Raw genomic sequence first — 15,928 nt, forward strand, 5'->3', positions numbered from 1 at the left:
GTAAGCTTCTAGAGGGTTTTATTGACCACCCGGCAACAACATCTGACCGCCGACTGTGGTGATGGGTTCCTCGCCCCCCTGGTCAACACAGCCGTGCTACATGCCAGTTGGCTCGACTTTTCCCTCAAACGGTCACTTTTCTTGAAGGGGTATAAAAGGGGCCTTCTTCCCCATTTTTTTCTAGGGTTCTTGAGCATGTTTCTTTCACCATTGTTGAACCTCTTGAGCTTGCTTCCTCTCCCTTCCCTCCTATGATTCTTGCATCTCATTTTGGGCTTTGAAATAGGAGATCTACATCTCCAACCTCCACCAATCTATTTGTCCTCTAAGTGAGGGGAACTATTGGGATCTAGATCTTGGAGTCATTGTTTGACATCCACCATTGTTCTTCATCTCTAGTTCTTCCATAGCATTTCTTGCTTTGGTGGGGTTTGAGAGAGAAGGATTTGAGAATTTTTCTTGGTGTTCTTGATTTGCATCCTTGCATAGTGTTGAGCTCTCCAATACGCTTAGTTCGAGTGCGGGACCGTGAGCTTCTTACTCTTGGAGGTGTGACCTCCTAGTTGGCTTGGCGGTTGGTGCTCCAGTGACCTCTTCGTGGAAGATTGTGAAGAGGTTCAGGCTTCTCCGTTGTGGAGGTTGTGAAGTTTTTATGGAGCTTGCCATCTCCGGAGTGGAGGGAAAGCTAGTCATAAGGCAAAGGCATTTGTACTTCTTGTATTGGTTGGAGAAGAAGGTGAGCCTTCGTGGCGTTCGGGAGACCTTCGTGATGTACCTCACTTCGTGTGGGGAGCAGGGGATTACATCTTCATCTCCGTGTGCCTAACTGGTTATCTCTATACCCGAGTTTATTTTCCTTGTGATAGTCATCGAGCTTGAAGTTATTATATCTTTATATCACCTGTTTTACATATATCTTGTGCCTATAGGGTTAGAAGTTGAATTTGTTGACTTCTTTGACTGATTCCTGCCCCTTTGTAGTAGTTGACTTCTCCGTCTTCGAGTTTCACTGTAGTTGCTCCTTTGATGGCTCCCAATCTGAGCAGGGGGTTCAACAGGGAAATGGGTGAGTACGAGCATACTCAGCAAGTTCAATAATAGAAATAGGTGTATCATGCACTAGCTACAACCACTGACCATAAAGTTGTAGGCAAATGCACGTTTTCGCAATCATTTCTTCAAAAGGCTTATTTTATTCTAAAAAGCTAAGTCTGTTAGTCTTCACAGGTTGACCAGAACTTCTTGGAGTTCCTTTCATGCCGCGTTCGTATGTCCTTCCCGAAATAGGGAGTGACAATCCACAATTTAATACACTCTACAGAGGTGTGTTATTTTACCCATAAGAGACCTTATCCTTGTTGCCAACCGGGGTCAATATTCCTGTCCACACTTTCTTGGTGTGAGGCCCATCATAAGATCCAAGCCAATCAATATCCTTCTCCGTGACCCCGCATACCCAACGTTTTGTATTCATAGGGTCTTCAATAACTCAACGGCAACCCATGACCATGATACAATCCATCGTAGACCCTATTGCATGAGACATCCAAACTTGGACCGGAGAGCTTAATGGCATCTACACCTTACTGTGGGACTAGCAGCACCCAAGAACTATGGCAAATAGGCACCCGTTGATATGTGATAGGAAAAAGGTACAACTCACTTTTCTGTCCAATTTAAGATCTTATGGTTAACACTTAATATACGGTGCTAGAATCACTGGACGACATTTGTTGCTAATCCTGTGTGAATACATTTCCAGTTGCAATGGAACCTCCACCATCATCTCCAACCATGGTTCCATTGCCCACCACATATTCATATTCATAATTGTAAAAGTAATATTTTGCTTTTCAATGCATGAGTGATAAGTATAGTACTTTGCAAGTAATTTCATAAAAATAATCAAATGGCATGAGTAAGAGTGAACTTGCTTTTCTTGACTACAAGATTATGCAGGTCAGGGCTTCGATACGTGATAACTCCAAATTCTTAAATACCATCATCGTATGGTAAGGGCAATTTTTAAAGAACGGGCAAAGATGCGATAATGCATAAGTATGAGATGCAACCGCTCTAAACGTAACTTAACCTTGATGAATTAGGTTTAGTGAGTTTGGATGATTTGTTTAGGGTGTGTTGCACTTTTAGAGATGGTTCACAAACAGGTTCTTATTAGGGTTTTGATTAACTTGAGATCACATAAAAGTAGTATAATACATCATAATAATAATATTAGCACACAAGGAATAGTAATGGTCATATTCTTAACATGTAATGAACATTGGTTAACTTTAAGTCCTATAAGACATGGTTGATGATTACTCGTTATTTACTACAAAAGAATAACTTTTGAAGAACATATTTATTAACTAACAAGAAGTATTACAAATATGAGTTATTTGCTTCTAGGGTTTACTATAATTTCCAATTTAGTTCCCTAGGTAGGTATTAGATGGATCTTACCAAGAACGAATTCATGATCATCTAGGGTTTGCATGATTTATATAGTTAAGCATGAGAACATAGAATACATAACTACACATGGTTGCTACTTTAGTTGATCAAAGTCGTGTGGTACTAATCAATGATGGTTAATGGTGATAACATGAAAGTAACCAGTTAGGGTTTACTTATTTGGTACTATTTTATTACATAAGGTTTATGAAGACATGAAGTGATAACTTCATTTGCATTTGGCCTTGTACTATTTTAATAGAACATGAGTCCAATTATTTGCTTATAAGGGGTATATAAGTAAGATCAAGTTCATGTGATTGCATTTCATAAGCTCCTAGGTTTTTTTAGAGTTGAAAGCAATTTAAGGATTTCACATAAAATAATAGGTTTAGAGTTTTATTCGTAATAGAATAGGGTTTCCAAAATTGTCGTACAATTTTAGAACAATAGCTTGTTGAGTGAAGTTGAATTTAAAGAATAATTGTTGAATACAAGTTAAGAATAATATTTTTAATCTTTTTTAAAAGAACAATAATTAAGATAAATACCCTTTGGATTTTAAATACCTACAATAATGATTTTAATGAGATTATCATAAAATAAAATTACTTTTAGTGTTTTATCCATGTAACAAATAATTATTACTCATTTTACAAATTTTACTAATTATTGAATTTTAGTTGAATTTAGGATAAAAGAAAAGGATTAGATATTGAGTGCTAAATTGTTAAAATTTATTTTTAAAAAAAATTGAGATTATATTTTTAATGAATATATTTTTTTGAACATTATTATGTAATATTTGTATTTTTTTAAATTGAAATGAATTTGATATGCTTTTTCAAAGTTTCAGCAATTTTCTGGAATTTGAATTAAATCGAAATGCTAAATGTACGAGTCAAACCCTAGCTACAGGGGCTGACAAGTGGGTCCTGGGTCCACGTCCACTGCCACGTAGGCATGGACCAAGTCAAACCGATTAGGGGGCCTAAATGGCCATGTCACCTTGCCGGCGAACAACTCCTGCGCGCCGGTGATCGTTGGAGACAACGATTTTGACCGTGCGGGGGATGACCAAGTGAGTTCATTAGAATTAGAACGCGATAGTGAACCTACTAGTGGTGGCGCCTTTCCGAAATGGGAACTACCTCCGGCGAGGGTGCTGCGGTGGCGCCGTCTGGCCAAAAGGCAAAACATAGCTGCAATCGATGCTAGGAAGAAAAATAGAAAGTGTTGGAGCTTCGCATCCTCACCCTAGAGCTTCCTAGATGGTTGACGACGTCGATTGTGGACAAAAGGCGAACTCCAATTCGCCGATATCAGAGATGAGCTGTGGAAGGGAAATGTGACCTCACATGGACATGATCTTCCTCCCGGATGCTCTACTCGTCAAGGCGCATCTCCCCGACCCAACCAGAGATCCTAGGGTTGCTTTAATTAATTTCCAACATTGTGATGAACTCCGGCGGGACCCTACAGTGTTTTGCGAAGGATGAGGGGGGCTAAGGGTGACTGAGAGGGATGAAATGAACTAGGGTTTCATCGTAGTGCTCATGATCATGTTATAGAGCATGGGGCGGTCGGGAGCGTCGTCCCGCCGGTGGCAGTGGACAGGATGTGTTGTAGATGGTGGGGTGCTCTCCGACGTGAATCTTGGCGTGTCGAGGATAGGGATGAGGGTGGAAAAGCTCCGGCACGTGGTTTGTGTCCGGTCGTCACATCCACGGATAGTCAAGGACGGCGGCAGTGACTCACATCATCGCGGCGTCGGCCTAACAGAGGAGAACGAAGACAACGGTCTTCTGTTTTGACTCATACCGAATTGGTATGGTGGGCTGGTGCTTGGGCTACCTTTGGCCGCGTCTGGGCTGCTCTGTCGGGCTACTGCGGCCAGGTAAACCTTCTTTTTTCTGTTTTCTGTTTTTGTATTTTCTATGATTTGTAATTTGAATTAAAATCTGCTTTGGAGTATTTTGCATTTGTGAACCTTCTGGTATGCACCCAAATTATTACTTGAACTATTGTGGAGTATTAGGGAATTGTTGTAGTAGACATATTTGTTACTAAGATATTATTAAGATTTAATTTAGGGGTGCTAATAGAAATTGTGTTGATGCACTTCTTTGAAGTTCAAACTATTTTATTAATACTCATATATTGAAATAGGGATATGTAAGATCTATTTTTTATTCCTTTACAATTGGATTGTTTACAAAGTAGAGTTTGCTATTTGATTTCTTATTAAAAAAAATATGGCCTCATGGATATGTTTTATGTGTCCTCTATTTTCCTAAGGACCAGGAAAGTGGTTTAGAGTTTTCCAAATTTCTTATTATTTTCTATAGCCTTGGTTTGAAGTGATCTAAGAAGATCTTATTCCTCTCATAGTGATTTTATTTGTTTGGAAACAATAGTTATGGTTCAAATTCATGTGTGAATTGAGTATTTGGTTCACTTGTATAGAAAGGTAAGGTTTAATATTGGTTTAACACTAATCACCCATACACGGTGGGCGCGCCAACCATGCTCTTTTGCTCCTCGGGCCTCCGTTTGGCCTGAATCTTTTGCCCGCCGCCTTTGTTTGACCTAAAAACCACTATATATGTGACCCCCATGGCTTCCTCGAGGAGAGCGCCGCAGAAACACAGAAACACGAAACACATAGGTTGCACCAGCAAAGATTGGAGGGGGAAACTCCGGCAAAGCCGCCACCGGAGGGATCTCTACCTTCTCCAACGTCTTCCTCATCTACACCATGATCAAGGGGAAGTAGTCCACCTTTGGACTACGGGTTTGTGGCAGTAGCTTGATCTATTTCTCTCATTTTATTCATTGTTCTTAGTGCCATATTAGCTGCCCAACACGATTATGGTCATATATGTAATTTCTATGTGGTGGATCTTTATTCTATATGTACCCCGTTCTTAAGTATTGGTTCCGATCCAACTTGTATGCAAGAGCGTGTGTCGGGTGATGTGTGTATTACATGGAGTAGCAGGGTTTTAGTGATTGGATGTTGACAATAAATTCAAGATCTATTATGGCTTTGCCTTTTAGTTTGCTACCTCACTAGGGATAAAGTGAATGCATGTGCTATGTTCGTCACGTGAAAAAAGTGATGACCTTGTTTGTTCAAGGTAGCATATTTAATATTCAAACATCATGTCAAAGTACTTATGGCTATGCTCTGTTAATTCTTAATACAAGATTGCATGATGTTTTTCCTTTCTTGTGGAGTATAAGAGAGATGTGTTGCATCATCTCTATGTTAGGACATGATGCCCATATGAATGCGTATCTTACACATGTTAAAGTTATGTTCTTTATATCTCATTGATGAATTGTTATTTTCCACTACAACTTAAAAGGCAGAATAGTCAAGTGAACCCATGAACCCCGTCCAATTTTAATCATAAGAAACATCTTTCCATCGCATTTATCATACTTTCTATTTGCTAGATTATTCTGATCCAAAAATACAAAAATATTTAGTTATCTTTATTGCACCCAAAACCCCAAAAAAGCAACTCGTTATTTCTTTTACTTAGTTTACTTTACTTGTCTAGTTCAATATACTTGTGTTACTACCTATATTTTACTTTACTTGTATAGTTTAATTTACTTGTGTTACTACGTAAATTTACTATTACTAATACGAAACCTTGTGCTTGACAACCACATGGTGGAGTTGGGGACAGAAGGCTTAATTTTTTACTTTGCAGGATTGCTAGAAGAAGAGGAGGACGAACAACTCTTTACTCAATTCCCCGATAGTTCTATATAACCCTCGAGTCACCCTTGTGGGGAAATACTCTCTTGACACAACAGTCTGGACTTGGAGTCCCAACGTATCAATATGTTTTGGTGTCATTGGTGTAGGGATTACAACTCCTCTACAAGAGCTATCATATATATGGCCTTAGGTTTTACTTGTGATCACCATGGTACACACAAGTTGGGGTTTATATAAGGAATATGATTCTATGTGTGGTTGTTCTCATGTTGAATTGTCCAAGGTTTTGATTATGTTTCACTAATTGAAGCATAAGTGAAATAGATAGGTGGTCTACAGTTTCTAGGTTTTATTGGACATGGGATTAACTAGAGAAGTTGAGGATATGCTAGGGTTTGCTCTTACTCACTATTGATAGAATGATTACTTCATGATCTCACTAGGGTTAATATAGGTACTTGGCTAGGCAAGGTCTTGTAGCTCTTCATTTAGCTCTCTACTTAAGATGTTCAACATGGTCTAAGGTTGATTACTAATGGTCTCCCTATCATTTCATGTGATGGATGATATCTGCTTATCACATTAGAGTTTATCTTATCCTTCTATTCTCCAAAGCATGATCATGCACATTAGACATGATCAACTTACTCTCAATGGCTTCTTACTTAATTAAAGCTTATGCTCATTACCCAGTTGTGATGATCAAGGGTATTGGCTTCCTAGGATAGCTCTAATGAAATAGGGTTCTCACCTCCATATCAAATGTTGTCTTGATCAATTAGGTATAGTACTCTTTTGGAATGTACCATGGCCAAAGTTAGTATCCATGACTACACTTCCTAGGGAATGACTTGAATACTCACCTAGGGTTATACCCAAGGAATGGTGATGTGAACATCTAGATGTATGAATAGTCATTCCTTCTCTGAGGTTTACTGGAGATAGATTTGGATAGCCAAGGGTGGAATGGTCAAGGTTTAATAAACAACTTGTGTGAATGTCTTTGACATGAGTTCAAGATTAGAGTTGAAGATATACCATGAGGCTAATGGTAAGAACATTGATTTATAATAGGATAGAGAAGAGATAAGTCAAGGTAGAATAGTTTCTCAATTATTTCTTGTTCTTTGGTGTGTAGTTGAATAAACATCCATGTGGTGGTGTAAGAAATACCATGTTATGATACTTTATGCGATCTAGTATTTGATCCGCACTTATGTGTTGTTGTAATAGTTCAACTTTCATTTGATCTAATCCATAGATCAAATCATATCTACCCAAAACAAGGTTTTGGCATTGGTCACATGTAAGTTTATAGTGCTTGACTTGATGATCTACTTCAATTCCATCAACTAAAGTGAAACTTCAGCCACTATGGCAAGTTTTATTTGAAAGCGCAAAAATTCTTGAATTTTCTATTTATGAATGCAATGCACACACTTGTTTCTCTTTTTTAGCCTCTAAACATGGGATGTTACAGCTAGCTGTCCCTGCGCCATGACTCCTCGCTCGGCAGCGGCGCTTCCCTCCTTGTTGTCGGCGGCCGCTTGAGGACGGTGACCTGGCGGTGCCATTAGTGCGCTCCTCCTCCTTCGCCATCAGCGGCCTGGTGGACCTACGCTGCATCACGCCTCCCCCTCCTTGTGCCTCACCTCCTCCTTGCTCGGCGGTGGCTCGAGGATTGCGGAGTGGCGAAGCAATCAGTGCGTCGTGACTCCTCCTCGTTGGGCAGCGGCACTCCTCGATGTCCCCGCTTGAAGTGGAGCTCCCCGTGGTGGGAGAGAAGGGGGATTCTGTGGTCTGGAGCTCTTCACGGGATTATGATGAGGTGGGGCGGTTGCTAGTGGGGTTACACGACACGCGGTTCCTATAGAGGCGCGATGACGTTTTACTAATCGCGAGTCACCATCGCACGAGGAGCGTAACCGTGCGGCACTTCCTGTTATATATCCTATTTTTATTTCAACACTTTAAAATATAATTTTTTGGTAGAGGTAGCATGCACAGAATCCAAATTAAATTTCACCAACTAATGTGTAAAATTTGGAGCGGAGAAAAAACTATGCCACGTTTTCTTTCGCTTAAAAAAACATCACAACACTAGGAAGACCACTGCCACCAGTTCACCGAGAGCAACTCCCATTCGTCCAGGCCGCTTGCAAAAGTGCGGTCTCGATCCCGTCCCCCGGCAAAACCCTAGTCAGCCTCCGCCGCCGCATTCGCCATGGATGCCGCCGGCGCCGCTGGTGGAGAACCATTCGTAAACTACGCCGCCGAAATCTTGGTGATTTTGAACTCTCTAGGATTGGAGGGTCCGTCAGCGCAGGACCGCATCGATATCATCGTCCCCGATCTCATCTCCCTCCTCCCCCCACCCTTCGTCCCCGCGACAGATGACGACGGCTCCTCCGACTCCGACGACGACCACTTCTCCCTCACCTCCTCCGAATCCGACGACAGCGGCGGCGCCGCCGGTGCCGACTGGCCCGCGGCGCAGGATGACGGCCAGGACCACATCGGCCGCCTCGCGGACGACCTGCTCTCCAACATCGTCTCCCGCCTCCCCACCAATGAAGCCGCGCGCACCATGGTCCTGTCGACGCGCTGGCGCTTCGTGTGGGCGGCGACCCCGCTCCTCGTCGACGACGCTCACCTCAGGGCCGCCAACGAGTCCCACGAGATGTCCGCCTTCCGCGCCGTGCGCGCCGTCTCGCGCTGCGTGGCCGCTCATCCGGGGCCCCTCCGCGCCGTGCGCATCACCCACCTCTCCTTCCACCAGCAGGAGTACGCGCTCCAGCGCCTGGTCGCCGCCCTCGCCGCCAAGAACGTGCAGGACCTCATCCTCTTCAACCGCCCCTGGTCGCTCGACATGCCGCTCCCCGACGACATCCTCAGCTGTGCCTACCTCACCCGCCTCTACATCGGCATATGGCGCTGGCCCTTCCTGGACACTACCGCCCACCCGCCTGCCTTCCCCAACCTCCAGGAGCTTGGCCTTTTGCACACCATCATCGAGGACAAGGGAGTCGACGCCTTGCTGGCGCAATGCCCCAAGCTGAAGATTTTCTCCTTTGCCATGGCGTACAACTGCCCTTCACGCCTCCGCGTCAAGTCCCGCAGCCTCCGTGTTGTGATGGAATGGAAATGCAGCTTCGATGAAGTCATCATCGATGATGCCCCCTGCCTGGAGCGCCTGCTCTTGGAAAGCTCTGGCGACCGGAGGCCCATCAAGATTGTCCATGCGCCTAGGCTGGAGATACTCGGGTTCTTGGACCTCCAGCTCCACACGCTCGAGATTGGCGGCATTGCCATCAGGGTAATTGCGTCTTCTAACTTCTGTGTTCCTCACTTAGCATTCATTACTGGATTGCGCAACCAATTTTTTTCTCGCTGTTTAATATGACTCAATGGCAGGCTGGGATGAATGTGAGAGCTTGTGCCATGCTGCCAAGTGTGAAGATACTTGCTGTCAAGGTTCGGTTTTGGGATGACATGGAGGCCAAGATGCTGACCACTCTGCTCAGATGTTTTCCTCAACTCGAGACGCTTCATATCATGGTAGTACTTGTGTCATAAGATATCTTTTCATCTGAATAATTGTTTGTCGAGTGCAATTCAAGAAGATAATGTGGATTTCAGCTTATTCCAGTACTTGTTCTTCATTCCTACATATTCCAGAATCCGGACTGATAATGTAGATGTCAGTTCTAGCACATCTACGGCGGGGTCTGATTGTGGTGTGGCTAGTCAGATTTCACTTTTTGTTTTTCTTGAACCTGGTATCCTGTAGCTGTTTTGTGGACTCCCTGTTGAGTGTCGTAGTTTAGGACAGGTTTTTTGCCCCGTAGTTTGTTCTTCGACGCCGATGAGCAAGCAGCGGGTTTTCCTGTCACGTTGTGTAAAAAACTGTGGGTCTTCTTTATCTGCTCTTTCACATCCTGTTACTATTGACTGAACATTGTATTTCCGTTATGAAAAGTAATGGAAAGGGGAGTGAAGTCCCAGTTGGAAAAAAAGTTCTAGCACATCTGACTGCACTTTGGTGCAATTTCGGGAATGATATGCGCTGACTATTTTTTTCCCCCTCAACTGCAGTGCATTCGATCCAGGTCACCTGACACTGTGGATGATATGGATTTCTGGAAGTCCCTGGCCTCCTGCGATTGCCTTGACTCTCATCTGAAGACGTTCGTCATCCACGGAGTTCAGGGCCGGAAACATGAGGCGCGGTTCACCGCTCACATTTTTAAGAATGGTAAGGTGCTCAAGTCCTATGGCATCGTATATAGTCACAGTGATTATGTGGCAGAGGATGGATCAGATGGAAGCAGTTCAAGTGATGATGTGGTAGATGATGGATCAGATGGGAGCAGTTCCAGTGATGTGGTAGAGGATGGATCAGATGGAAGCAGTTCCAGTGATGATGCGGTAGAGGATGGATCAGATGGTAGCAGTTCCAATGATGATGCGGTAGAGGATGGATCAGATGGAAGCAGTTCCAGTGATGATGTGATAGTGCAGGAAGGCCCAACGTCAGGTTCTGTGGGTGAGGGCAATGCGCCATCAGGTGGAAGCAGTGGCAGTGATGACGCGGAAGTGGAAAGACGGCCAATGTCAGGCACCGTTGGCGAGGGCAGTGCGCCATCAGGTGGAAGCAGTGGCAAGTATGTTTTTGCTCACCCCGCCTTCCCTTGCTGGAGCTTTCAGAACGCCATTAACTTGTCAGTGGAGGATCCCTTCTATGTGCTGGGGCCTGTCATGGCCCGGATTAATATTGTTGGGGGCGAGACGACACGCTAGATTGTGTTTCTGATGATGGTGCTTATGCTGGAGACATTTTCACTCAGCAGGTTTACCTTGCAGTGCTAAGGATATGGTAGTTACATGTTTCTTGATAATTCTGTGAACTAAGATGGTAGTCTAATCTCATGAAGGTCTGGAAGCTAGTTTGACTTGTACGTGGCACCCTTAATTTTGTATTGGGGAGATTGTTAGGATTCTGAGTCGCGGAAGTAACTTCTTGCATGTTGTTTTGGGCCTTTCGGCTGGTAGAAGTACTTACCACATGCACCATCTATCTCTATGGTATATCTTGATTTTCTCTTTTGCTGCTAAGTTGATGAATTACCTAGTTCCTGGATGGCACTATGAGTTACATATTTGAATGTTAGGATTCGGAGTTGTGGAAGTAACTTATTGCCGTTTTGGGCCTTGTGGTATGTTCAAGTACTTACCACACGCACAATATATATATCTCTATGGCGGGTACCCCTCTGTGGCAACCTAATTTGTTCTTTTGTTGCTAAGTTGTTAATTAACCTTGTTCCTGGAAGGCCATTGCGGCTCCTTTGCAAACAGTGGCTGCCATCATAAGTGCAAAATTGTCTTGTTTGACCTTTATTTTTTAAAATCAGTCTGCTTCTAGTTGATGAGCCTTTATCGTAAATTCGTAAGAGCTCCTGTTAACAGAGATCACTTACTCATGGCCCTAAATCTGGTCCGACTCGATAACGGCATACTAAGTTTAAGCTGTAACTATTTTCTGAACGATAGGTCTGGAAGCTGTATAAGCAATTTGTTGCGTGCATATTTTGAGGTAACTCTTTCAGTATTGTTTGGCTCATTTGCTCCCATGTCGTCACTATGTATGCGCTGTCTGGTATGGATTCAATTATTCAAATGCTCCCAAACTTCACCAAAAGTGATCGATTTCATATCTTCGCTTCACATCAGCTTCGCAAGAAGAATGTGATGAACCTTGGTTATCAACCAAACACGTGTAGTGGCCCAAGGAGCAGAGATTTCATCCAAACAAAGAAACAAAACATTGCTGTTCGGTTAGAGCATCTCCACTCGTCCCCCGACGAGGCCCCCGGCGAGCCTTTTTTTCCATCCGGACGGCGTAATTCGGCCCAGTCGTGCCCCCGGTTCCTCGTTTGGCCCAGTCGTGCCCCCGGTTCCTCGTTTTCGTCCGGATTTGGGCCTAAATTCATCCGGCGATCCCACGCCATCCCCGGCCCCCCGGGGAGCGCTCGGGGACTCCGGACGAAACGAAAGCGCGGGAAATACCGAGGAAACTTCCCGCGCGTCCGGTGGCCCCAACTTGTCGGCGAGAGAAACCGATCGTCGTCCTCATCGCATCGTCTTCCGCGCGCCGTAAAAGCCCGCCGCCGGTCTGCATTCGCCGGCCACGCGGCGAGTTAATGTCGTCGTCTTCCGCGCACGCATCGTCTTCCGCGCGCACTAAAGGCTGCCGCCGGTCAGCTCGCCGCGGACGCGTCGCATTCCACGCGGCATTAATCCCCGCGCCAGCCGCGCCTATATACGCCGCTCCGCTCGCCGCGAGGCGTACCCCGTGCTCCACTCTCCCTCCACTCTCCCTCTACTCTCCCGATGGCGTTCTACGACGACGACGACGCAGCCAACAACGGCTTCCCCCGCCGGTCGCTCCACGCGTGGGAGGGGCACCTCCTCCACCAGGCGGGGTACCCCCGCCCGCCGGACACGAGGCCTCCCGGCGGCGGGTGGCGGCTTAGTGCCGGCGGCGTACCAATCCCGCCGCCGCCTCATGGCCACGCCCTCGACGTCGCCATCGAGGAGGCGCGGATGACCTTGACGGATGAGGAGCGCGCCGAGCCACGCCACCACCCCGACAACTACACGGCGTGGAACTCGTACTTCCTGTGGCGGTGGGAGCGGGAGCTCGCCTCCTACGACGGCCCGCCGCCTCCGCCTCCGCGCAACAACGCCGCGGGCCGCCGACGTTGGTGGAGCGCGCCGGGCCGGATGATGGCGTGTATTTCACACGTTCGTTGGGCAACCCCAAGAGGAAGGTATGATGCGCACAGCAGCAAGTTTTCCCTCAGAAAGAAACCAAGGTTTATCGAACCAGGAGGAGCCAAGAAGCACGTTGAAGGTTGATGGCGGCGGGATGTAGTGCGGCGCAACACCGGGGATTCCGGCGCCAACGTGGAACTCTGCACAACACAACCAAAGTACTTTTCCCCAACGAAACGAGTGAGGTTGTCAATCTCACCGGCTTGTCTGTAACAAAGGATTAACCGTATTGTGTGGAAGATGATTGTTTGCAGAGAAAACAAGAAAAACAAGTATTGCAAGCAGATTTGTATTTCAAGTATTAAAGAATGGACCGGGGTCCACAGTTCACTAGAGGTGTCTCTCCCATAAGATAAAAGCATGTTGGGTGAACAAATTACGGTCGGGCAATTGACAAATAGAGAGGGCATAACAATGCACATACATGTCATGATAAGTATAGTGAGATTTAATTGGGCATTACGACAAAGTACATAGACCGCCATCTAACTGCATCTATGCCTAAAAAGTCCACCTTCGAGTTATCATCCGAACCCCTTCCAGTATTAAGTTGCAAAGCAACGGACAATTGCATTAAGTATGGTGCGTAATGTAATCAACAACTACATCCTCGGACATAGCGCCAATGTTTTATCCCTAGTGGCAACAGCACAACACAACCTTAGAACTTTCTGTCACTGTCCCAGGTGTCAATGCAGGCATGAATCCACTATCGAGCATAAATACTCCCTCTTGGAGTTAAGAGCAAAAACTTGGCCAGAGCCTCTACTAATAACGGAGAGCATGCAAGATCATAAACAACACATATGTAATAACTTGATAATTAACATAACATGGTATTCTCTATCCATCGGATCCCGACAAACACAACATAGAGTATTACGGATAGATGATCTTGATCATGTTAGGCAGCTCACAAGATCCAACAATGAAGCACAATGAGGAGAAGACAACCATCTAGCTACTGCTATGGACCCATAGTCCAGGGGTGAACTACTCACTCATCACTCCGGAGGCGACCATGGCGGTGTAGAGTCCTCCGAGAAATGAATCCCCTCTCCGGCAGGGTGCCGGAGGAGATCTCCAGAATCCCCCGAGATGGGATTGGCGGCGGCGGCGTCTCAGTAAGGTTTTCTTTATCGTGGTTTTTTCCCATCAGGGGTTTCGCGACGGAGGCTTTAAGTAGGCGGAAGGGCAGAGTCGGGGGGCTGACGAGGGGCCCACACCACAGGGCGGCGCGGGCCCCCCTTGGCCGCGCCGCCCTGTGGTTTGGCCACCTCGTGGCCCCACTTCGTATGCTCTTCGGTCTTCCGGAAGGTTCGTGGCAAAATAGGCCCCCGGGTCTTCGTTTCGTCCAATTCCGAGAATATTACGTTACCAGGATTTCGAAACCAAAAACAGCGAGAACAACAGAATCGGCACTTCGGCATCTTGTTAATAGGTTAGTTCCAAAAAATGCACGAATATGACATAAAGTGTGCATAAAACATGTAGGTATCATCAATAATATGGCATAGAACGTAAGAAATTATCGATACGTCGGAGACGTATCAAGCATCCCTAAGCTTAGTTCCGCTCGTCCCGAGCAGGTAAAACGATAACAAAGATAATTTCGAAGTGACATGCCATCATAACCTTGATCATACTATTTGTAAACATATGTAGTGGATGCAACGATCAAAACAATGGTAATGACATGAGTAAACAAGTGAATCATAAAGCAAAGACTTTTCATGAATAGTACTTCAAGACAAGTATCAATAAGTCTTGCATAAGAGTTAACTCATAAAGCAATAAATCAAAGTAAAGGCATTGAAGCAACACAAAGGAAGATTAAGTTTCAGCGGTTGCTTTCAACTTGTAACATATATATCTCATGAATAATTGTCAACATAGAGTAATATAACAAGTACAATATGCAAGTATGTAGGAATCAATGCACAGTTCACACAAGTGTTTGCTTCTTGAGGTGGAGAGAGATAGGTGAACTGACTCAACATAAAAGTAAAAAGATTGGTCCTTCAAAGAGGAAAGCATCGATTGCTATATTTGTGCTAGAGCTTTTATTTTGAAAACATGAAACAATTTTGTCAACGGTAGTAATAAAGCATATGAGTTATGAAAGTTATATCTTACAAGTTGCAAGCCTCATGTATAGTATACTAATAGTGCCCGCACCTTGTCCTAAGTAGCTTGGACTACCGGATCTTTGCAATGCACATGTTTTAACCAAGTTTCACAATGGGGTACCTCCATGCCGCCTGTACAAAGGTCTAAGGAGAAAGCTCGCATTTTGGATTTCTCGCTTTTGATTATTCTCAACTTAGACATCCATACCGGGACAACATGGACAACAGATAATGGACTCCTCTTAAATGCATAAGCATGTGGCAACAATTATTATTCTCATATGAGATTGAGGATGTGTGTCCAAAACTGAAACTTCCACCATGATTCATGGCTTTAGTTAGCGGCCCAATGTTCTTCTCTAATAATATGCATGCTCCAACCATTAAGGTGGTAGATCTCTCTTACTTCAGACAAGACAGACATGCATAGCAACTCACATGATATTCAACAAAGAATAGTTGATGGCGTCCCCAGAAACATGGTTATCGCACAACAAGCAACTTAATAAGAGATAAAGTGCATAAGTACATATTCAATATCACAATAGTTTTTAGGCTATTTGTCCCATGAGCTATATATTGCAAAGGTGAATGATGGAATTTTAAAGGTAGCACTCAAGCAATTTACTTTGGAATGGCGGAGAAATACCATGTAGTAGGTAGGTATGGTGGACACAAATGGCATAGTGGTTGGCTCAAGTATTTTGGATGCATGAGAAGTATTCCCTCTCGATACAAGGTTTAGGCTAGCAAGGTTATTTGAAACAAA

General features: G+C 44.7%; 1 protein-coding gene across 1 annotated transcript; it reads left to right on the plus strand.

The window, feature by feature from the left end:
• Nucleotides 1-8,394: 8,394 nt before the first annotated feature.
• LOC124691727 (putative FBD-associated F-box protein At5g56700) lies at nt 8,395-11,419 on the plus strand. The gene is made up of 3 exons (XM_047225001.1): nt 8,395-9,509; nt 9,608-9,751; nt 10,289-11,419. The coding sequence occupies exons 1-3, from the start codon at nt 8,418-8,420 to the stop codon at nt 10,991-10,993; spliced, it is 1,941 nt and encodes a 646-aa protein (XP_047080957.1). The 5' UTR covers nt 8,395-8,417; the 3' UTR covers nt 10,994-11,419.
• The last annotated feature ends 4,509 nt before the right edge of the window (nt 11,420-15,928 follow it).

The sequence above is a fragment of the Lolium rigidum genome, chromosome 2, assembly GCF_022539505.1.
Source record: "Lolium rigidum isolate FL_2022 chromosome 2, APGP_CSIRO_Lrig_0.1, whole genome shotgun sequence".
NCBI classification, from domain to species: domain Eukaryota; kingdom Viridiplantae; phylum Streptophyta; class Magnoliopsida; order Poales; family Poaceae; genus Lolium; species Lolium rigidum.